The sequence below is a fragment of the Typha angustifolia genome, chromosome 14 (assembly GCF_048772165.1).
Source record: "Typha angustifolia cultivar Huaian chromosome 14, ASM4877216v1, whole genome shotgun sequence".
In the NCBI taxonomy this organism is placed as follows: domain Eukaryota; kingdom Viridiplantae; phylum Streptophyta; class Magnoliopsida; order Poales; family Typhaceae; genus Typha; species Typha angustifolia.
The window spans coordinates 7,093,942-7,117,125 of NC_133252.1; the positions used below are offsets into that span (position 1 = coordinate 7,093,942).

General features: G+C 35.6%; 1 protein-coding gene across 1 annotated transcript in view; it reads right to left on the minus strand.

Annotated features, from left to right (window-relative positions):
* Positions 1–344: 344 nt before the first annotated feature.
* The window catches only part of LOC140775491 (ABC transporter D family member 1), a 43,288-nt gene continuing 20,448 nt past the window's right edge, over positions 345–23,184 (minus strand). The window contains exons 5-26 of the mRNA XM_073118827.1: positions 20,910–21,107; positions 20,336–20,790; positions 18,699–18,837; positions 18,533–18,611; positions 17,520–17,758; positions 17,076–17,380; positions 16,880–16,991; positions 16,648–16,806; positions 13,872–13,971; positions 13,685–13,793; positions 12,797–12,887; positions 9,803–9,927; positions 9,550–9,699; positions 9,322–9,394; positions 7,782–7,962; positions 7,538–7,696; positions 3,939–4,100; positions 3,649–3,855; positions 1,400–1,554; positions 1,229–1,281; positions 1,064–1,142; positions 345–964 (exon numbers count right to left, since the gene is read on the minus strand). Coding sequence (XP_072974928.1) covers positions 878–964; positions 1,064–1,142; positions 1,229–1,281; positions 1,400–1,554; positions 3,649–3,855; positions 3,939–4,100; positions 7,538–7,696; positions 7,782–7,962; positions 9,322–9,394; positions 9,550–9,699; positions 9,803–9,927; positions 12,797–12,887; positions 13,685–13,793; positions 13,872–13,971; positions 16,648–16,806; positions 16,880–16,991; positions 17,076–17,380; positions 17,520–17,758; positions 18,533–18,611; positions 18,699–18,837; positions 20,336–20,790; positions 20,910–21,107 — 3,417 coding nt within the window. The 3' untranslated portion in view covers positions 345–877. The remainder of the gene's footprint in view (positions 965–1,063; positions 1,143–1,228; positions 1,282–1,399; positions 1,555–3,648; positions 3,856–3,938; positions 4,101–7,537; positions 7,697–7,781; positions 7,963–9,321; positions 9,395–9,549; positions 9,700–9,802; positions 9,928–12,796; positions 12,888–13,684; positions 13,794–13,871; positions 13,972–16,647; positions 16,807–16,879; positions 16,992–17,075; positions 17,381–17,519; positions 17,759–18,532; positions 18,612–18,698; positions 18,838–20,335; positions 20,791–20,909; positions 21,108–23,184) is intronic.

Below are 23,184 nucleotides of genomic sequence, written 5' to 3' on the forward strand. Positions count from 1 at the left end.
TGTTTCCTTTTTTTTCCTTTTTGTTGAGAGAACATTTATCTCTTCTTTTTTAAGAGTAAGGGAATGAGGGTACTGAACTCATAATATTGATCTCACTTGAAATAGCCGTTAGATAGCATTACTTAAACAAGCTGAGACCCAACTTGTCACTCTGCCTCAAAACATAAATGTTATCTTGTATTGCAAACCATATCATCTTTTTGAATATCTTTAAACCAGGAAAGGGCTAACAGAGATAAGAAAAAAAAAACCAAAAAAATTAAGTACATATTTATAAGAAACATATGATCAGGGCAAAGCCTTCACACAATTCAATCAAAACTGTGAAAAGAGAAGAACAGGAAGATTGGAATCTCGATATTTTGCAATTACAGGAGATTTCTCATGCAATACAAATGGCAACTGCTTTAGTTTCATGTGGCCAAATTCGCCAGCTTATTTTATACACTATAACAAGAAATCGATAGGTCGGATTGATGCATGCAAAAAATTGCACAGTAATGTGTATATGAGTTATGTACAACAACACTACTCAGTCTGCCTATATAGCTCGGATATTGTGTTCCATTTTTCTTATATAGACTCGTGATTCCACTTCTTGACCCTTCAGTTTAAGCCATTAATGGTTAACTGTTTTTCTTCTATCCCAAAAATAGAGACGAATAAAGATCTGCCACTGCAACCAAGAATTTTAAACATGAGGATGCTCCTCTCAGCATGCATCTGGAAACATTATGCATCAGGCTTCACCTTGTTGGTTTATTTAAGTCTAATCTCTAGTTGAATCACAGGAATTACTAGCTTCCTGGAGTGTGGAGACAGAATTGCTCCTGTACGGGCCAGAGTAATCGAACTCCACCAGAAGAATTTTAGCATATTACTGATTGATTGCACATAACTCCCACCTGCCTTCACCATCAATAAGTTTCAACTCCAAAGAATGGAAGGGTATGAGTGCTGGCCGCTATAAGCAAGGTAAAAATGAATAAAAACAACAGAAGATCAGAGTGTGATCAGAATTTAGTTGGATTATGAAAATATGATATTTACTGTCTTTACTTACTTGGGATGAGGTAATTACTGTTATACCCATTTTGTTCGCCAGTCTGTACAAATGCTCTTCCACATCAACACTTGTTGCACTGTAACAAAGAAGTGTATCAGGAATAAGAATGGTCGTTAATCCAGAAGAACAATAACATTGGCAGTTTTAAAGTTAGCAGCATACTTAGTGCACTCATCAAGGATACCAAATTTAGGGTGGTGGAAAAACAAACGAGCCTGCAATAATACAAGCATCCGTATTAGCTTTAAGAATATAATATAGGATAGGAGTAAGAAGAGTAGAGAGATGGGTTCCTTGATTTACTCAAGATAACACTAAAAAATATTTACTGACCATGCCAAGCCTTTGCTGTTCTCCTAAAGACAGGACATCTTCCCAATTAGGAGTAGCATCCCATCCTTCCCTTTCGAGAAGATAAACTAATCGAACATTCTCTAGAATAGTCTTCAGGTGAGCATCCAGGAGATGAGAAGCATCAGACCTTTTACCTATATTAGCATGATAATGTAACTATGAAGCAAAATAAATAAAGGCATCTCCAGAACTGCAATAAAAGAAAAAACCATTTAATAGAAATACTTGCATTTGAGTAGTTCTCTCAATATTGTCATTTTCAGAATGGATTAGTTTACCTCTTGTTCTCAGTGATCGAAAAACATAAACTACCTCTTTCTGGAAAAGACAAGCATACCCTCTTCGTGCCCCTTCTACTCTTATCATCTCGATTCCATGCATATACAGCTCATCACCCTCACCCTAATCTCCCATCTCCCTCGCCATCTCCTACTTCTCTTCCTCTCCGTCTCCTACTTCTCTCCCCATCACTTGAATACTCCAGATGATATAATTTATCAAGTAACATGGTCCATCTCATAAGCAAACCAAAACATGTTGAACAATTTATCCTTGCCAGACCTGATCTTTCTTAACAGACACACGAGAATAAGCTTCCTATATAGGCCAAAATTACAATTTCTGGTTCTACCAGTAGGTAAGTGTGTTATTTCAAGTATAAGCTGCACAGATATCTGAATATCTTGATCTAAGGCATTTGTAGAAGTCAAAAGTCATAACATGTTTGGGTCAAAAATCAACTCCTTACCATGAAACTTCTAGAATTTTTCTGTATATCAAAAGGAGAATACAAATATCTTTACCGCATTTGACATTTTCTACAAGATGCAATGTTTTCAATTACTTCACTGCATAAAAGAAAAAAAAATCATTTTCTGCAGTGCTTACATTTAGGTGAATGCTTAAAAGAAATGAAGATTTGCCAACCACCTAAAAGTTAAAACCAGAAAACAGACAGTAGATCATGCAGAAACTTAAATTGCCCTCATCAAATATTACAAATATAGCAAGAAAAGTTGCACTGCAAACTTGAAGGCACAAGATGAGACAGCCTTGCACCATCTGACACTTTTGTCCCAATGGAGCCACACCAGGGAAGCAGCATAGGGAAAGAAGACAATGGAGGGAGGAGATGCGATGGAGGTAGGAAAAGAGAGGGATAGAAAGGAAGAGAGGGGTCACAGGACAACATTGAGGGTTTCTTAGTGGAAAAGGAACTTTATGGATCAGATTCAAACCTGACCTAGCACCAATCCAACCCTATAAAAGGAGATCATCATATAAGTTACACACATTGCAGTTAGAAACGCATGAACCATTAATAATTACTTTCTTAAAGAAAGCGGACTTAAAAGGCAAACAGACCATCGTTGGACCAAAGGAATATTCAGGACCCAATGACTTACTGTTTTTTCTGAAGTTCAAATCACCAATTGTTAATCATTGAAATCTGGGCAGAAATCTTTGTGAAATATCATGGAGCTAAATCCTTGAACTGCTGGGATAAATTATCAATTGAATCACGATTATTGAGTAGCAGTGTAGGATTAAAATTAGACTCATTAATTTTCAGTTGGAGAAGATTTTCTGCATAAAATTTATATAAAGGCACAACAAAAACCTCGATGGCTTGATTTTTACCATCTTGTTGAGAAAAGGGAGAAAAGAGAAACCTAACATGAGCAAAATATCTTTGTTCATTATAAATCACTCCGCCCCTATCCTAAAAGGAGCTGCACCAATTGTTGGATATCTGATACCACAAAGGCACAAAGTACTTCCTCAAATTTCTAACTAAAACCTCAGAAATTTTAATCAGAGGCATATTAAGTCCATGCATCATAAGAATTAGGCTCATTGAAAGTAAATATTATTGCAACAAGAACCCAGAAAAAAAATCCAACAGAATACAATATTACTATTTTTCTAGAGGAGCACATATATTGCTATGTGTAACTATTACACATAGCAATTATATGTGCTCCTGAAATTAGTTTCCAGAAAATCAATTCTCTTTCTTCATACTGCTAGTGCAGCCGAAAATAGTTAAATGCTTAATGAGCCAAGGGTTTCAGTCACGAGTGAATAACACAAAATGTTACAAATTTTAAACAACACAAACAAAAAAAGAAAGAGCTGTCATGCACACTGAACCAAACACGTTTCAAGTTCCCTTTTATAAATCTACAATCAATTAAGCGATTATGTTAAAAAGAAGTGTCTTTTACCTGTATTGAACAATGAAGGCATTCTTAGCTCAGCCTCTTCACGTGAAAGAGGGTATATGATTTGATCCCTTAGGGTCCCCAGACTAGTATACGGCCGCTGAGGAACATGGAATACCCCTTCAGAGGGCTTGATGAGTCTTCCAGTAGCAATGGGCCATAAATCTCTAAGGACTCTGAAAATTGAACTCTTCCCACTACCATTAGGACCTTCAAGATCATAAACAACAAAGAAAGTACATAAGATTAATGACATCCAAATGAAGGAAAATAAAAGTGACTGAAAAACTTACCAGTAACAAGCAGACTTTTCCCTTGAACAATATCACATGATAATTGCTTGGCCAATAGCTTCTGAGATGGAGTAATGATATCCACCTCACGGAAGGAAATAATATCTTCAGTAGGTACATCTTTCAATTTGGAGGACAGGGAAGTATCAGATAGATTAACTTCTGCATATTCAAATGAAAGAAGGTGAATTATTTATGATTCCATGATTACATCACAAACAGGTTATAAAAATAAGGCACAATATGCACAGCACAGCACATCAAACAAACATTTTAATATATTATATCTTTTGGACAGACTGCACATTTTACAGGCTAGAGAACAGCTATATTGACATGGGAATGAGTACAAGCAGAAAGCAGGGTTATAGGTATATCATGTATGCACATCGCTTTTCCTTCTTTCCGTTTCATCTTATACTTTTTCCTTCCTTTCTTTTTAAGGTCATCTGTGCTTCAGTTTTTTGGTGCTTGGGCAGGTGTTGATTGATGTGGTTGTGGCATTGAAAGAATAATAATTCTCTGTTGTTACATGGGATCATACCCATGACAGCATAACCACAAATATAAAGCTACTAGGATCAATCTCTCAAATATTCATGCTTTTATGATTTGCCGACAAAGCAACTAAAACCAATTAATTCATATAGATAACAAGACGTCTAAAAATACTAATTATCCGACCTCACTAGTAATATCTTCTCTTTTATTTTAGATATTAATTTATATCATTAATTTTGTAATTCAATAAAACCTCATTTTATCTGTAGAAATAAGATCAATTCTAGAATAAACATTCCTCTTTGTTATTCCTAAAATAAAGTTTTTATTCTAGAAATAACTATTCTTATATTCACTTATATTCAGAAATAAGAATGTAATAATTACCTTTGATATGATATAAAGTGAATGAAATATAAGAAATTGGTGTTTTGTTTTGTATAAAATTATCATATATACCATTTGATTTGATATAAAATAGGTTGATAAAATAGATATCAAGAATAAATTAGTAATTGAGTTAATGTGTGGTATCAGAATAGAGTTATTATGATGTCTAGCTGTTATTCAAAAATAAGGAATTGTATTCCAGAATAAGAAAAAAATTATTCCTGAAGTGAATAGGGGCTAATAGATCAAATTTTTACATACTATAATAGAATTATCCATCATATATCATTATCTCCAAATCATATATCTTCACATTAAACCTCAAATGCAAATTCTTATATACTACTAAAATTATTAAGATCAAGATCATTATTCTAAAAGATTTGCTCAAAAACTTCTAGTCATAAGTTAACATGTAAGTCAATAGTTATATAAATGCTAATATAATCATGCTCTAGACATTATTATTTGTTTATCATCTAGCAATATAATAACATCCTTAAATATACTACTCTAAAACTAGAGTTTTCGTATTCCCTTTATTTATGTCCGATTAAGTAATGAATCCAACTCCCAAATTATCTATTTGTCATGATAAAGGGTCATATCTATATACTCTGTGAATAACTCTATTCAATTACCTCATAAAAACAACTAATATGTCAATATAAATGGTCTCTCTATTTAATATTTATGTTAATAATAACACATTACATATCTTACTTATGATAACTAGTTTACCTAAATTTGACAAAGTTTAGAAATGATAATCTACTTTATCTTCTAAAAAAAGTCCACCATATATACCCTCCTCAATAAAACAAATGGGATTTGGAGGGAGGGCTGAACGTGATGTACTGAAGGGTTCGCCTTCGCTGATCGGCGCCAGTCTTTCTTGCTGTTCATTCCCAGGTCGAGTTTGGTCCTTTCCTTCTACCTCACTTCACCGATTCACCAATGATTGGATCACTCAAAGCCAAAGACCAATTCCTTCCTTTGAGGTGGTGACGGTGGCAGATTTTGGATACTATGCCCTTCCTTTTAGAGGCGATCAGATGAGTTCTTTGAAGGAAGCAAAAGAACCCATGTGTCTCGGATTCAGTCTACCCTCCTTTTGTCACGAAAAAGAAGAATGACAGACAACTCAAAGTCAAGGAAAGCGGCCTAGACCACTGACCTTTGATGGAAGGCTTCTTCCAATGGATTGGTCTGATAAAGCCAATTTTTCAGCGAATAAAATAGGTACTTTGCTTAATGCACTACACCTTCTCTCTTTCAGGATTGATTCCCACTCACTGCCTGATAGCTGGCTTGGCCCATGAAACCTATTGTCTTATTGTCCTGGCTCACTTCACAACTTTGGAGGATGGGTTTTTCCCCTTTCTGGTTCGCAAACGCTCTAACCCATTGGGAAGCTCCATCCAAATTCTAGTTGATGTGAGCACTTCCCCAGAGGCAGAGGATCAGTCTACAAAAGGGTGGGAGCAAAAAATGTAGGTGAGTCAATTGCGTGTGGCCTTCAAGTATTTCGTATTGTAACAACATTCGATCGGCATCCAAAGGTGCATGTACGGTTCTGCAGGGATACTATTTTGTCCTAATCAATCGACTTCATCGAGAAAGATTACTTTTAGGCCAATAAGTTGATAGCGCGATCTCGTACTAACACATACTATATAAATATTGAAGAACTTGCATGCGGCCTTCAAGCCACAACCGCGGTATGAGTTCAGATCTAAGACTTTGCGGGCTGCTTGTCCCTTCGCGTCGACAAGGAAACTGTGGACGACAATGGGTTTAGAATTTGAATAGAACGAAGACCTTATTGAAGAAGAGGAAAGGGCAGTTCGGGGAAAAAGTAAAGAAAAAGCAAGATATGGCACGCAAAGGAAATCCCATTTCGGTAAGACTTGATCTGAATCGTAGTTCAGATCCAAGTCGGTTCAGTGAGGGCGACCGCGAAAGTCACCGAATGGGTCCGGTCCGTCTTTTCCTGATCTTTGTTTATCCCATAAACAAAAAGGCGTGGGAGGACGTTGCAAATGTCATATCTCATTGTATCGTCAAAATTATTCTACAACATCATCAATACCATATAATACTTGTAAAAGAATAAGAGTCTGCACATTTATAACTAAGATTCAATATTATTCAAAACATACAATTGATATACTTTAAAATTCGTATTCTATAAATTAATCTTGAAACTAAAGTGGTAGTCAAATACATTCACTCGTACAACATAGATCATGGGATATCAATTAAGTCAACAACTATTATACTATATGATTCATCTCATCTTCATTTTTCCATACACATAAAGGGAACAAGACAACATATATATTTTCACAGTCAACTTGTAACAAAAGGAGAAAAGAAACATCATATACTACAGTAAGATTATTTTTACCATGTGCTTGAAGAGAATATCTCCTAAAGACACCTTAAAGAAGAGTACCTAGATGTATCCAATAAGCATATAGCAGAATGGTACTCCCAACTGTATATACTGTATCCTAACCATATTTAGCACCTGGTTCTTATCAGAATGGTACTCCAAGCACATTTCTAATAGCACTTATATAAAATGACAACAATAAACATGGAAATGGGCAACTAGAGTATAGGTGCAATAACATTCAAGAGTAAAAGGTCACAATTTAAGAAGAGGAATATCTAACTGATGCTTGTTATCTAATAAGACTAACCACTTTGGGCAACATGCAGAAGCTCCTCAAGCTCAAAGATACGATTAATACCACCAGAAAGTTCAAGGTATTTCTTATGCAACTCAAGAATATCTCCAAATGCTAGGAAGCTTTGCGACACTACAGATGCTAAGAAGCGCAGGGCATGTGCCAACTCCCCTGAAGGAAATATTAACAAACTTGTGAACTAAAATCCAGATAACAAGTGAAATAGCTAATAAGCCTTCTATCATAATTGTTCAACCTTGTGTAGAAGTCAAAGCGCGATCACCCTTATGCTCCAAAGCATATAATAAACTAAGTCCCCATGTCACATTGTGTGGAAGTTGCTTTGTAACAAAGTCGTCAAGTATACCATACAGCCACTTCCTTTTCAATAGAATTGCAGAGTGTTCAAGCAATTTCCTGAACTTTGCCTCAACCATCTGTTTAATATTAAAAAGAAAAGTTAAAAGAGTGAAAGTTTGAGATGTACTTATCAAACATCTATGCAACATACAATAGCAAATTTGAAAAGAAAACATATGAGTAACACGCTACTATACCTAATAAATATTTTATGGTTTTAAATAACAGGAACAAACCAAACTTTCTTTGTTAGATACCATCAGCAGAAAAATAATAGAAAAATGTATTGTAGTCTGAAAAAATAATCGAAGTTAGATAGTCAATTCAAATATCACTTAAAACATATGCAAGAAGATCTAATGCTGCAAAAGTAAAGGAATCTTTATAATGGCTGTATGGTATACTTGATGACTTTGTTACATATAAATAATAATACATCGTAGAAGCCAATCCTATATGAAATGAAAGAGTTTTTGCATGTCTACATTTCTAAAATTTCTTATTTGCGTGTCTCATCCCTTAAAACATGTGATTTCTGCAAAAGTACCCCTTAAAACAATTGTTTTTTTGCATGGATATTCTTCAAACCTAACAAACCATTAAGATTTCATCAAGTTAGCTATAAAAAACATAAATAACTTTATTTTTATTTGCATACACTCCTTTCAGCCAAAGGTATCTATATCCCTTCATCTATTTAATTACTAACTTATGACATAAATAACTTTATTTTTATTTGCATACACACCTTTCAGCCAAAGGTATCTATGTCCTTTCATCTATTTAATTACCAACTTATGACATAAATAACTTCATTTTTATTTGCACACTCCTTTCAGCCAAAGGTATCTATGTCCTTTCATCTATTTAATTACTAACTTATGACATAAATAACTTTATTTTTATTTGCATACACTCCTTTCAGCCAAAGGTATCTATGTCCTTTCATCTATTTAATTACTAACTTATGCCTGTCAAAAAAGTTACCTGAGGGCATCCACACAAAAAACATGGGTTTTAAAGGGTATATACATAGATATGAAATTTAGAAGGCTATACACGCAAATAAGGAACTTTGGAGGGGTCTACACACACACACACAAAAAAAAACCATATATAAAAAAAATGCACAAAAAAGAGTAAACAAATCAACCATTAAAACACCTGAAAGCAAAAGGTGCATTAGAAGATGAAGTGAACAAAGAAGAACAAATTCATAAAGTGGAAAAGGACAAAGTTATTCACACGTGAGTAAATTGTTGTCAATAGGATTATTGAGCTATTATATTGTTTGCTCAAATTAGTGGAGCTTTAATTGAACGAGTTCCACAAGTAAAATCAACATTCTATTCCATAAGATATAGTAGTATATAAATTCCATTGACTATAAAAGGAGCTTGCTACAACTCGAATTTGATCTCCAAGGAAAAACTCACAGCTTTCTCCCGGGAGCCACCACCAAAGAAAGCGACAGATTCAGCATGTGTACGTAACCTCGAATGCATAAACCTAGTAGATTACAGTGCACAATTGATATTCAGCAACCTGAGAAAATAAATAAATATATATGTATATATATATATATATATATATATATATATACATCTATTTTATAGGAAACACATGGGAAAGAGACCTGCAGAACAGACAGAAGGCAATGATACCTAAAGATTCCTTCAAGCTCTTGTTCTTGACTTGCAAGATCACCAAAATCAGGAGAGACATTTCTTAGAAAACCCAAACCCAACAACATATATGCATAAAGTATAGCAACTCCTCTTCGTCCAGTCAAAAGTTTCATTCTCCATGTAAACCTGCAGAGTTTCAACACCATCAACATATGCAAACAAAGATGATAAATTGTCCAGACCCCAAAGTATAGAGGCTAGGTGTTATATGAAACCAACGAAGACACACCAAAGAATATCAACAGACGGCTTCACCATTCCAGTGACCAGCCCAGCAAGATCGGTGGTCAACTTGTCCACATCATGTGTTAATCTTTGGTCTGCATCAATTCTTTTATTTGACATGTTGAATACCTGAAACAACAAAACTTCAACTGCTTTATCCTCTAGTATGCCAACAATAATATTTGTTGAAAAGAAAACTAGCAAAAAAGTGTGCAGGTAAGCAAACCGAAACACATGGTTTGATATGAAATTTTCATAGAATAGTTGATTTGATTATTTGAATGTGGTATTTGAAGATGGCCTATGAACTGAGTTCTAATGAGATGTAAAAGAAGAAATAGCATTTCAAGGTTCTACATGTTTGAGTTAAGGAAACTAGCAGGATCTGGAACCACATAAGAGATCCAGCTATAGGTCACCATGGGTTGGAGAGCACAAGAATGAAGCCAACTATCTCTATGTTGCCTCTTTCTAATTTTCTTCTCTTCATGCACTGTTAAACAAAGATCCACTTCGTCAATCAACACTAACTAGCCAACTCATTTTTTTTTAAATTTTTCCATGCACGTGCACACAAAGACAGAGAGAGAGAGAGAGAGCTTCTTGTGAGCACTGATCGTTATGCTCATGGAACTTCCATATGTAATTGATCCTTGAGTGTTTAATGACAACTAGACAAAAGGTCAACCCCATCTGCTATTCATTAAAGGACACATTTAAAGTTCATAAGGGACATTGCTCACTTTCTATCTACTGCATGATAAAGATACGAGGAAAAATCTCCTCTCTAACTCCAATAAAAGAAGCCCTCATCCAAATCTTTCGCCTGTCATTTGTCCTACTTTACTATCATCACCCTACATTCTAAGCCATAAATCAACAGGCTGGCCAATTAACAATTAACCCCTTAAGATTTTATTTCAGGTTCTCTAACACTAAAATTTCACATGAATAGGGAATTACCAACATTAATTCCATGAAGATATCAAAACCTCCAACTACAGAAAGGAAGAAAAGAGGGAGGGATGGACAGAGAGAGAGAGAGAGAGAGAGAGAGAGAGAGAGAGAGAGAGAGAGAGAGAGAGAGAGAGAGAGATGGACTATGTGAAATCAAGAAAAAGTTGAAAACAGGAGGAACAAAATTATGAGTGTTCTAGGTTAGTCTTAAGTTAAATAATTAAAGCTAATGGGCTTTTGGCCTGCCAAACCAAAACTTAAACCCATTTAACAAACAAGCTGAGAACCTCAAGTCCTTAACTCCCCCCTTCATTCTCCTTCCTCTCTGCTTCATTCTTCTGTTTTCTCACATTTGGCACCATGTGAATGGTGGAGGTTGGATGGCTTACAAAGGATTGTGGACAAGTTATATATGACGCATGCAAAGTCTTGTGGCTGTGAATATAGGGCAAGTCAATGTATATTAAGTGTAGTATGTGTCCTGTGGCTCTGGTGCCTAAGGATTGTCATGTTCTCCCAAAGGTGTTTTAATCCTCTTTTTTGTTAGGGGCTGCGGAGGGAAAGATAAGAGTGAAGTAGACCCCAAAAGTAGTATCTCGAGCAGTGTTTTGAAAATCGGAAAAGGCGACTGCCATGGTGGGCGGTGCACCGGCCGCCCCGCCATTCGGTATGGCGCTCGCATAAGGCGGGCTGCCGCCTTGGCGAGTCGCCTGAGCGCCAAAAGGCGCTAGGTGGGCCGTTCACCCGATAAGGCGGAATGGTGGTTTGGCCCGCCAACCAGCCTTATCGGGTTACAAATAGGTATAGGGTCGGGTTATTATCCACTAAGATAACTAACTCATTAACCTTAATATAAAAACTCTCTTCTCTCTCTCTCTCGTTGCTCTCCTCTCCTGAGTCTCGGCAAAGAAATTAGAAACACTAAAGGGCCTAAACCTTCGATCCTCTTTAGCTCTCCCATCCATGACCGCCAACAGCGAGCTCCAAGGTAGCTAAAGCGGCGGATAGTGGGCATCGTGCAGCAACAGCAAGTAGCGGACGAGTTGGCAAGGAGCGAGAAATGGACGGCGAGAAGCGAAAGAGGTACGATCCTCTTTCCCTCTCTTTCACTCTCCCTCTCTCTCACACACAGACACACTCTCTCTCTCTTTCTCCCACACACACAGTCCTCTTTCTCTCTCTCACTCCCCCCTTCATAGTCTCTCTCTCAATCGAACAGATCGAATGTCCTTTTTTTTTAAAATCTGTTTTAATCAGTTAATCAGTTATGATAGGCAATTAGACAAAATGACAAGTCAAAAGTCGACTAAATTAATTATCTGTTGAAGAATAAATGCTTATAAAGTTGTAAATTAGTAATTATCTATTAATCACTTAATCCGTTAAAATGTTTTAATCTATTAAATGTTAATCACTTAGTAATTAGTCTATTAGTTTGTTTGTCAGTAATTACATATAAGTATGTAATGTATATTATATATGTTTATTTATTCATTTTTATTTTTTTATATTAAAAATGCTAAACCGTCTTGTCACCCGCCTTGTCACACGCCTTCCGCCTAGGCGCTAGGCGGTGGGGTGACCGTCTGCCATTCGCGGCCGCCTTTCGAAACATTGATCTCGAGTAACCCTTAGAGAGTCCTGTGTGTCACTTATTGCATATTGTATGATACCTAATACAGCCGATACTCCTCATGTATCAAACAATACACCACATGCCCGAACAGCCCTAACACACCCCCATCAATTAAACCCTTAATTGTAGAGCAATATTAGTTTTAAACTAGAAACAAAATTCCATAAAGTCTTAGTTTCAATTTTCAAATGTTGCTTGTGCAACCTTCTTCTAACTAGCTTCATTTTGAGGTATTTTCTATATAGCACAATCAAAACTCAGAAGTGTATTCCAAAGTTCTCGTCTATTGACTTTTAATTGAAAGAAATAGTTTAGGTAGGTAAACTTTCTAAAGTGAAGACTAAAACACTGGATTTAAGTTAATGCTTTAAGCCTGTAAGGTGTTTTTGTCAAAAAGAAGGGTACCTTGTAAAAAGCATTTCTTTTCAGATAATGTTGGAGTAGATGGTGAGTCAAACGAATTCTCCATCCGAGGGCAAGCTTAGCTGTGAGGTGCCTGTAAAGTGTAGACGAGAAAGGTTACTGAAGTCATGAGGTCATACTACTTGACACATGATTTTCAATGGAAGGCAGGTTAAAGTTTGTATCACATCTCAAACTATAAATGCCAGTTCAAAATTAACTAGAAGCAATTGTCACTATAATATCCCTTTCCACATAATGAATAACCTAGAAAATAGGAGATCAAAGAAAGTAAGTAAACAATTAAATAGATAAAATTGTATTCACAGCGTATCTACAGACATATCTAAGCAACAATCCTTTGAGACATTAGCTTTTGCAGTTAGAATAAACACTAAAGCAACATCTCTTTCTCTGCTAACATATTAGATCTTAGGATACCTTAATAGGATTCTATATTATTGACAAATCATATTAATGAAGGCAACATCAAGTCTCACCTATGTTCCTAGTCCAACTGCACCTTCAAAATTAGTGTAGTTCCTATGCAATTTCTGGAGTCCTAAGATACAGAGCTAGAATCTTTATAAACTATTGTGAGGTTGAGTACTTAAAACGCATGAAGAACACTAGTTTACTAGATGTTTACATAACTTCTCTGAGTATTTCTTTCCTCAAGAAGAGGAGGTGATGAAGTGTGGTTACACCTTGGTGATATCAGAAGACACTCTTTTCAGTAGAGGACTAACTCCATTGTTATTCTGAAGACGCCGTATAGATGATAGCACATTTTATCCTTCTTCTCCAACCCAAGGGACTGCTTCTAAGTAATCCGAGCAAGATAGCGGTATTGACAAGTCAAAGATTACCTTATTGGAAGGAAGTACATACCTTAGGGAGGGTGCCACAATAGCATTTGCAGCACTTTGAAGGACACTTATTCCAGTCAGTCGAATGAAAGCTGATTTATCCTGCTCCAAGACATACTTCACACTAGTGCCTGTAAGGGAGCATAAATTATATCAAATGAAGCAGTTCATTTGATGCCTTTCTTAAGAAGTCATAAAAATTAACCAACCATTCAAGGAGGCAATGCGATCTGAAATCCAGGTCCTAGAGAAAACAAGTAGAGCAACTGCAAACAATTGTGCTCCCTGCTTGTCAAGCAGTCTTGGAATCTGGAAATATAAATGAATATGAAACGTAAGAATTGGATAAACTACTTGATCAATCAGACTATCACATTCTGATTTCAGAGCATATCACTACGTAATGCTACAAGTTGAATTTTTAAAAAAAAAAAAACTTAAATAGCCAAATTTTGATATTTTAACACAAGTTGACCTATATCGTGCTAGTGAGTTACCAACACCGACATAGGTGGAGTATTTTGAATTTTGATACCCTCTCATGGGCACCCATGCTGACCAATGTCACTAGGTATTGAGTATATTTAATTTCAAAGCATGGATGGCCGTGTCGGTCAGCACACTCCGTGCCGGCCGGCACTTCCCGTGTCAGTAGTGGCACGGCACTTGGCACGGGGTATGTCACTGGCACACCCTCGTGCTAACCCATGCTGTCTAACACGGCATGGGAAACCCTTTTATAAAAAATAATTCTTATTTTCATTAATTATTATCAAATCAACTTTAGTTCCTATTCATATTCATATTCAATATTCATATCATATCATATTATAAAAATAATTACAAAATTTCTATCTGTATGAAAACTAATGTGAGACGTTACAGCAAGTAATACTATCCGTGAATAAGTTTTGAAGATTATCGACAATATTTAGTGCAACATTCTTGTGTTATTTTTCTATAGGTAAATAAAGTCTTTGATCCTTCTTGTTATGCTATGTTCAACTAGATATTAGTTTTAATTATTAAACCCTTAACAATTAATATTATGTATTTAATTATATTATGGAGTATTCAATCATATTATTGAGTGTTTAATCATTAATATTAGTTTAAAAAAAATTCAATCTTATTATGTGTCTCTCATCCCTTTTATTACCCATTTAACTTTTATTGCTCAATCTATATAAATTATATTTTAAATTTTAAGAATCAAAGAAACATTTCAGTTTCCCTAAGTTATTTGACTCAACTTTAAAAATCTGAAAAAAGGGGAAATCATGTTAGAATCCAATTGGTGTATGATTCACCATTTGATATAATAAATTGTATGTGTTACATTAATATCTAGTGCCAAAAGACTTTAACTTAACCCTTAAAACTGATTTTAAGGCTCTAAAAGGTTTAAAATTTAAAGATTATGGTTTTTGACATTTGTCACATTAAGGCCATCTAGTGTGCTAGCAACATACTAGCTTGGTAAGGCACATGTTGCAGTATGTGCCATGCCATGGCCAACACATCCTGTCCCTCTAATGTGACAATCCTTGATTGCAACTCTGCAAATATCAGTGAGTGAAGTAAATAAAAAGTTCAAAATGGCATCCAACTAATTCCAGTGTCAACCTAAAGAGGAAAAGTTCACTAAGTAATAAGAGAGTTGATACCTATTTAGTGGGCCCAAGGATAGGCCTATAGTCAGATTTAAGTGGAGCTGCCCTGATTATGGCCATCATCCCTTACTACTACTTAAAGTTGTATGTACTCCACCCTTTTTATTATGTCACCCAGTTATTTGTCTCTCCTATAGAACCTCCCAAAAGGCTACGTGCACAACTCACTGAACTCCCTTCTCTCTGCCTCTTTATTTAACATGTACAATCCCTCTCTTTGGTGTACAAGTTTCCCTCCCAAGCTCTCCAATTCTATCCCACATCCTTCCTCTCTTTTTCTTTCTTCTCTACACTTCTCAACCATTAATACTTTTCAACAGCTGCTGTCAAATATTCCACTGCTGTCTGAAGGATTCTTGCAATGGATTGAGTCAATTTTGATACCTGGAGTTGAAGATGGATTTAGAACTAACCTTAAATCCTTTATCTCTGACTAGACTCCATATATTCATTCCTAAACAATTACAGCACAATTCTTGGTAGATATTTTTACTCAATGATGGTCGTGCTAGTCAGCATGCCCTGTGCTGATGGTGGCACGGCACCTAGCACACTCCTGTGCTGAGCCGTGTGACTGGCACTGGTGAGTGCCGAACCACATGGATCGTGTAAGATTCAAAATGAATTTTATTGATCCAGTACAAATCCATTAGAATAATAAACCTAAAATATCTATAGAGCTTTTCTTTATCATGTGAAACATAATATGTCATGTGGAGCCCATTTTTTTAACTTTTTTCTAATTCAATCATATAATAAAGTATTCAATCATACTATGTGTTGAATAATGTTTTTATTTAACTATTACAATATCTTTAATAAAATAGGTTATCTGTAAAATAATTTTAAATAAAATACTGATGAAAATTTTTACTATATATATTCAAACCAAAAAGCAAAATTGGGCATGCCGAAGAACCAAAAACATCTTTAAATACCCTAAAAGTTTTATTAAAAATATCTCAAAGTGTGCCAATGCATGTCAATGGCACGCAGGGCATGCTGGTCGACTAAGGATCGACACGGTACATGCCTTTAGCATGGCCATTGTTGCTTTTACTATTGATCAATAGTAAAATAATTGATCTACCAATTTATCAATAAAAAAACTTTGTTTTCAAATCTCTTCCATTCTAGGAGTGAATTTTGGAATAAAATCTTAATTTGAAGTACCTACATGCGTCTTATTGGTTTGTTCCAGGAATTGACAATTTGCAGACTAATGCTCACTAATTTTCCTTTAAATAACAGACTCCAGCCAGGTTTGCATAAATTAGCCTCCTAGTAAATTGATCCAAACATAAGAGCTTACCAGCACTTTGAACATTGAAGCTGCTCTGAGAGGTAATGCTCTTGGAGAGCATTGTAGTTGTGGGACTAGGGGCTGTGGAGCTTCATGCTCCATTTTAGGAGATGATGCTATCACCTCTGTTGAATAAGAATGCTCCTTGGATTTTAATAATGTATTTCTCTGCAAAATAAAGCCTGTAAAATCTTCTGTGAAGAATCTAGTATATGAGGAGATAAATATACAAGTTGCAGACCTTTGTATTGGTAATAAAAGCTCTTTGAACGGTTAACGCGTCACTTCCACGATCAGTTTCAGATGATTTCAACAAATCATATGTTGCTTCAGTAAGAAAAGATGAGCCATCCCTACATTATCAAGACAATATAAGTTCAAAAAGTCAGAAGCTTTGAGAAGAATAAAATTAAATCAAATAGTTCATGGACTACAACCTCTTATACTGAACACTCCACCTTCCCTCGCCATCCAAGGACAAAACTATGTCATGAAATGCAACCAATGCTGGGCGATGGGATATTGTAATGCACGATGTACCCATTGCTTGAACCTTAGCACAGAAACGCTCTTCCATATCTGTTGTGACAGCACTGGTACACTCATCTAGAATAGCAAACTTTGGCCTATGATAGAACAACCTGGCCATCCCTAGTCTTTGTTGCTCACCAAGAGAGAGCTCATCGCCCCAGTTAATTTCCTTTTCAAGAGGATAACGTTCCAGCAAGTAGTCAAGATCAACCTGAAAACGAGCAGTTTAGATATATGGAACTATCCACTTGTTGAAAAAGAGGGAAGAAGAAATAAACTTCAATAATAGAAGAGGAAGCAATATTTAGGGCAGGAGGTAGAAGAAACATTAATGAGTATGTGAATTTTACATTTCTCAATAGCTCAACCATCCCATTATATGTAAGTGGTTCAGTCTCTTGATCTGCTGTAAGAGGATAGATGAGTTGGTCTCGAAGTGTTCCAACAGCTGTATATGGTCGCTGGGGGACATAGAATATCTCCTTATTAAGATCAGAGCCAACCCCAGGTTTGACAATGTGACCAGATACCAGTGGCCACAGTCCTCCAAGGACTCTAAAAAGGGAGCTTTTCCCACTTCCATTTGGACCTGAACAAAGTATGAACAGAAATCATTTTCCAACTATGAAACTACACATGTACTTAGTAGATAAACACCAAGATAAAATACCATCATCTAGCATGGTTAACACTAAACAATAATATAAGCATACCACCCTTATGATCCAAGCAATACACCAAAATGACAAAATGAGCTCTGCTAAGGTACACAGTGAAATGTTCGACAGGAAACTTAAATTTCAAAGATGGCGCTGTGGAGCTATAAGATCTATAAGACAGTTCATTGATTTGCAGAGGAACAAATATCAAACATTTAATACCAAGGCTTCCTACAGTATATCCTCTAAATGTTGACATCACAGTAGAGCCATGATTATCTAAGCAATAAATGCAGGACAAGATGCCAAAAAAATAACAGTATTCATTTTCATTGTAGCAATCACTTTACTAGTAGTGAAATTCTTGAGAAGACCAACTTGTTCAAATTATGTAAGTGGGTTTTTATTTATATACTTCATAAAACAGAGTAAATCTAGAGGTGTCTTACTGTGGCACTGCCTGAATCTAAGCAAACTCATCCTTCAAAGATAGCTGGATAAGCGTGGCCACTGGAAACTCACCTCTCAAAAACAATAGCAGGTAATTAATTAATGCTTTCTAAAGGTTGCTCAACATTACAAAAATCCTCCAACTGATTAGGAACTTGGGCTTCAATCTAATATTGAATTCAACAGCTTTGATTCCGTTAGTTAAATGCTAGACAAAGTATCAAAATAAAGAAAAGAAAAGTTAAAATGACTACCAGTAATCAAAAGATTAGAACCCGATTCTACTCGGAGACTCAAATCATCCACCAGGACATTTCCGGTTGGTGTAACTACCTGGAAGAATTTAGTATCAGACTAAGAAAGACAAAGATCAAACAAGAAATAGAAAGAAATAATAGTGTCCCTGCTAGTACAACATACCTTGACACCTGCAAACTCTATATAACTTGCTTCACTTATATAATTTCTACTAGCATTCCTTTTAAGTGACAAATTATCATGGCCAGAAGATAAGTCTCGTGAGACAGCCAGCAACTCATGAATGCGGTCCGCATAACCACTGTAAAATACAATATCTCCAAACAATGAACATAATAATGTGGAAAATCAGTAGAATAATACATATCTAAGCAATACAAATAAAAAAGATGCAAACCAAACATCACCTTAGCAACGCATGCCAAGTAAAATGAAGAAACACAACAGTACTTTATATACTTCAGAGACTGACAATTAGCTCACTGATTCCATAGCAAGCTAGAAAGCAGAGATACTTTCACACTCATACCATGTTGAAATGAAAGTATGAGGAGAGAGAGGTATGGGGAGAAAGAAAAAGAGGAAGAAAACCTGAGATATGGATTTTGCTAGCCAGTACAAAAAAAATTGAATTGTTTGAACTTCCAAATTGTTCGAGTTATCTTTTTGTTGCTCTTGCTAAATGAAACGCATGGGTTTGCATCTGACCAAAAAAAAGAAGGCTATCCAATTTGCCCCTCCTCAAATATCAGATTCTTCTTGCTTTGTGAAAACAGCATGTTAATTCAGCATGCAAGAAAACTGAAAAATATATCGAATGCAAGCATTCACTCTACTGACATGGAGGCCAATCATCTCTCCCTCAACAATCACAAATTTTTTAGATCATGAACTGTAAAACTGAGCTTCAATATGTAAAAGAAAATAAGCTGAAATCCATTTGTCTTCTGATTGAACTCCAGCAAACTTTCATCCTTTAAAATATTCTCAACTACAAAAATTTTGCCATAACCACATAAAATAATTAAAAACTATTTCCTTTCATTCCTACAACTTTACAAGAACAAAACTGCATAAATTTCTTACTAGCCACAATTATACCAGAAATTAATTTATATTAAATATATCTACAAATTTATGCATCTCCATTCAATGTACTACTTCAATTACTCAAGTTGCAACTTCAGCTCTGAATGAAAATATAAGTAATATCCAATCATTCCCAGTGTAATCCAATGAAATATAGAGCAGGAGATAAACAAACTTTATGATAATCTAGATGCTACAAGATGAAAGCCTAAGTGGCCAAACTGGAAGTAAATGCAAAGAATATATTTATAAGGCAAGCTGGATTAAGAACTCAATTTCCAAGTGAAAAAATCCTCATGGCCTTAGTGCAAGCTGCTTATCTAGATAATATGCTATAACTCTATAATACTAATAGCTGAGAAAGAAATAAGAGATATATACTCTACTGGATTATATATGATAACATGCATAATATGGCTTTCAATTCAGAAGGGATGAGACTTCACGACATGAACAATATCAATAATATAAGACACAATTGTGCATCAGGTTACCAAGACAAGAGTTGGGTAATGTTATGTATCAAAATTCTGTGTGCAATGAACAGATACTACATGCTGATATGTGAGATTTTACATCTTGGTCATGAATTCAGGCATATACAAATAACATGTTACAGTTGAAGGAATCTGATATATATTCTCAATATAATACTAACATGCAAAAATAGTGGCATAACTTCTCCAGTTCATAATGGGTCAAGCAATAACCTGAGACGATTCAACCGTCGCGAACTGATAGAAAGAGTCCCAAGGGATTGAAATAGTGATATTATGACACTTGTATGATAACGAAGATTACTCAACATTTCTGCTCTTCCTATGGTCGAAGAATCAGGTCTAAGGTTGCCAGCAAAAAAGGGCTCAATTATCAGGACAACCCCTACTGTTGCACCAAGATACTTCACGAGAAAATCTTGAATCATTCCAAACCACCAATGCTCATGAAGAACAAGATTTAAATGTCTAATAAGAGATCTGAATTGCTGCTGTATATGAGAGGCTTCTCTCTTCTCACCACCATAAAATGCCACACTTTCAGCATGAGTTCTTAACCGTGTGTGGAGCTGTCGATAGTCCCCCTCAAGTTGCTGTTCTTTCGACATCAGTTTCCCAAAAGCAGGAGAGAAGTTTCTAATTGTAGCCCCTGCTCCTATTACATATGCCTGAGAACAATAACTTACTAATGAGTATCTTTGTATCATGGCATCATACAGAAAAATCAAGAACATCCAGAACTTATATCAAGAACAAAAGTATCTTTCCTTTGAGAGGTACACTTTACCAGTATCCAGAGCACATATTTTGGACTTGCATAAGAACAAAGACGCCAAGTGTATATCAGGCCATCAGCAACTGCAGTAAGATCATCCTGTATAAGTTCACTTAGTTCTGAGCTAAATTTCGGTATATCGCTAGCAATCCGTTGCTCTGGGTTGGTGATTCGGTCATCAACATGTGATATTTTGTAGTACACCATATTCTGCACAGAAGAAATAGATCTACCAGGAATAAGCAAGCATAAATATCAAAGGTTTTGCACATTGCCAAACTATGCAATAGAAAATGCAATCTTTAAGTTGAAGTTACTTAACTCCAAGAATAAGAAGTCAAATGCAATAGTTTTACAAGAAAACCTATCGAACAATTAATAATTATATTCATTTACTTGGTGACAAGAGTATTACGTCCTTTCAAGGGTCAAATGGAAACTGCCATCAACATGATAAAATAGAACCTATAACATCCTAATGGAGACATTCAAATAGATATCTGGCAGCAACAACTAGGTCTCCAGCTGACCAAGTGTCTACCGATGTGCCGATTGAGAAACATCACGGACTTCATTACCATTAGAATCAGCCAATAGGGATCACTGAAGACAAGCCGATCTTATATAACAAGCCCCCCAATGTACCATCACAAGAGCTAGTTCCTGATTGAGCATTTATCCTTTATAATTAGGATTCCCAGTTGTTTCCTAATCGAGCAATGAACACTTAAAGCTTCCCCTAGAGTGATAGACTCTTTATTTAGAAGCTAAGTTCAAGGAAAGTTAATATTTAAGTTCTGAACCAGTTCTAAATCCACATCTGCCTAAACCAGGGCCTCAATTAGTCTGTGAAGACTCTGGAGCAATAAAGGCCAGAAGACAAAACAGTAGAAAATTCAGATCTGAAAAATAAAGGTTGATTATAATTTATAACTTTCTTCCATTTCCCACCTACATCCAGGTCGGTAATTCCTCTCTCCTTCCATGCCCAGGTAAAATTAATCTTCCCTTCCCCACAGATTGATCTTCTCTTCTTTTCTCCTTTCCCCAGTGAACTCCCACAACTTCGGTGAGTATCTTTTCTTCCATCTCTACAATAGATTAGTGTATTTCCTTTCCCTTCTCCTTTTCATTCCTCCCTTGCACTGCTGCTTTCCTGTCTTCATTCCTCAAACTTAAAATCATATGTACAAGCATTAATTTGCCTTATTTTGCTATAAATGCTAAATTGAGGAACTTTCCTTTTCCAAATTCAACCACAACTTTTCTGTTCTTTTTCAAATTGTATTATTTGGATTGATCAATAAAGAGAGCATATTTTTCTCCATTCTGTTGGTTTTCAACATAGTATAAAACTATAAATCAAAATAAACGTCATTTCAATATGACTTTTAATCATCCATCAATGAAAAGAAAACTTTTCATTAGTTTTGCATGTAGCAATCCCCACATGAGTAATCTTGTCATTCACTTTGGATAATCAAATATTAGTGCAAGAATTTAGGTACAGTAGGTACGTCGCTAATTTGGACTAACTATTGGGTGTAACCTAACAATTTAGTTACACATATTTGATTTTGATTATATAATATTTCATCCAAGATATGATTTTGATTATATCCATAATTAAGCATAATTAATTATCTTAATCATTAATCAAGGTATAGAGCCTTTCGTTGACACATATTTCTTTTTATCCTTGTCGTGCTTCATTTGGCCGTGTGTCAAATTTTTCCTAAACTCTCTTTGTGCAGTCATTTGGTAGTCTTCCTTGCCACCTCACTCTTACTCTCCATATCTATAAGTAGCTCCTCTCAAGCTAGAAAAAGGCCCTTGTCACATGATATCAATTTTCCACTGCTACCATCTTCCCTAGTAGATTTCTTAATCGGAACACTTAATGATAGTTTTCCAACCAAGTGTCTGTACTTGGTCAAAATTGATTGTTGAAAGGAAGACTTGAATTGGCCAATTTTATTAAATCATTCGAATTGCCGTTCATTTCTAATTGGGCCGAATTAAAAATCATTGTTGTTGCTTTGGACAAAATCAACCTTTTGGTCAAAATTGAAGAGAGCTGCCAATCCGATCTAATCGGCCAATTTGATCCCTTTAATGGGTCGATTCATTGAATCATTTAATCAATTAATCATGCTAATCAGCTGAAAATCGGCCCGATTATGCTTAGGATGCCAAATTAAATTTGTGCACATATGAAAAGAAAATTAGCTCTAACAAATTAGATATTTAGTATTATCCATAATTAGAGATATCAAGTGTAAGTACA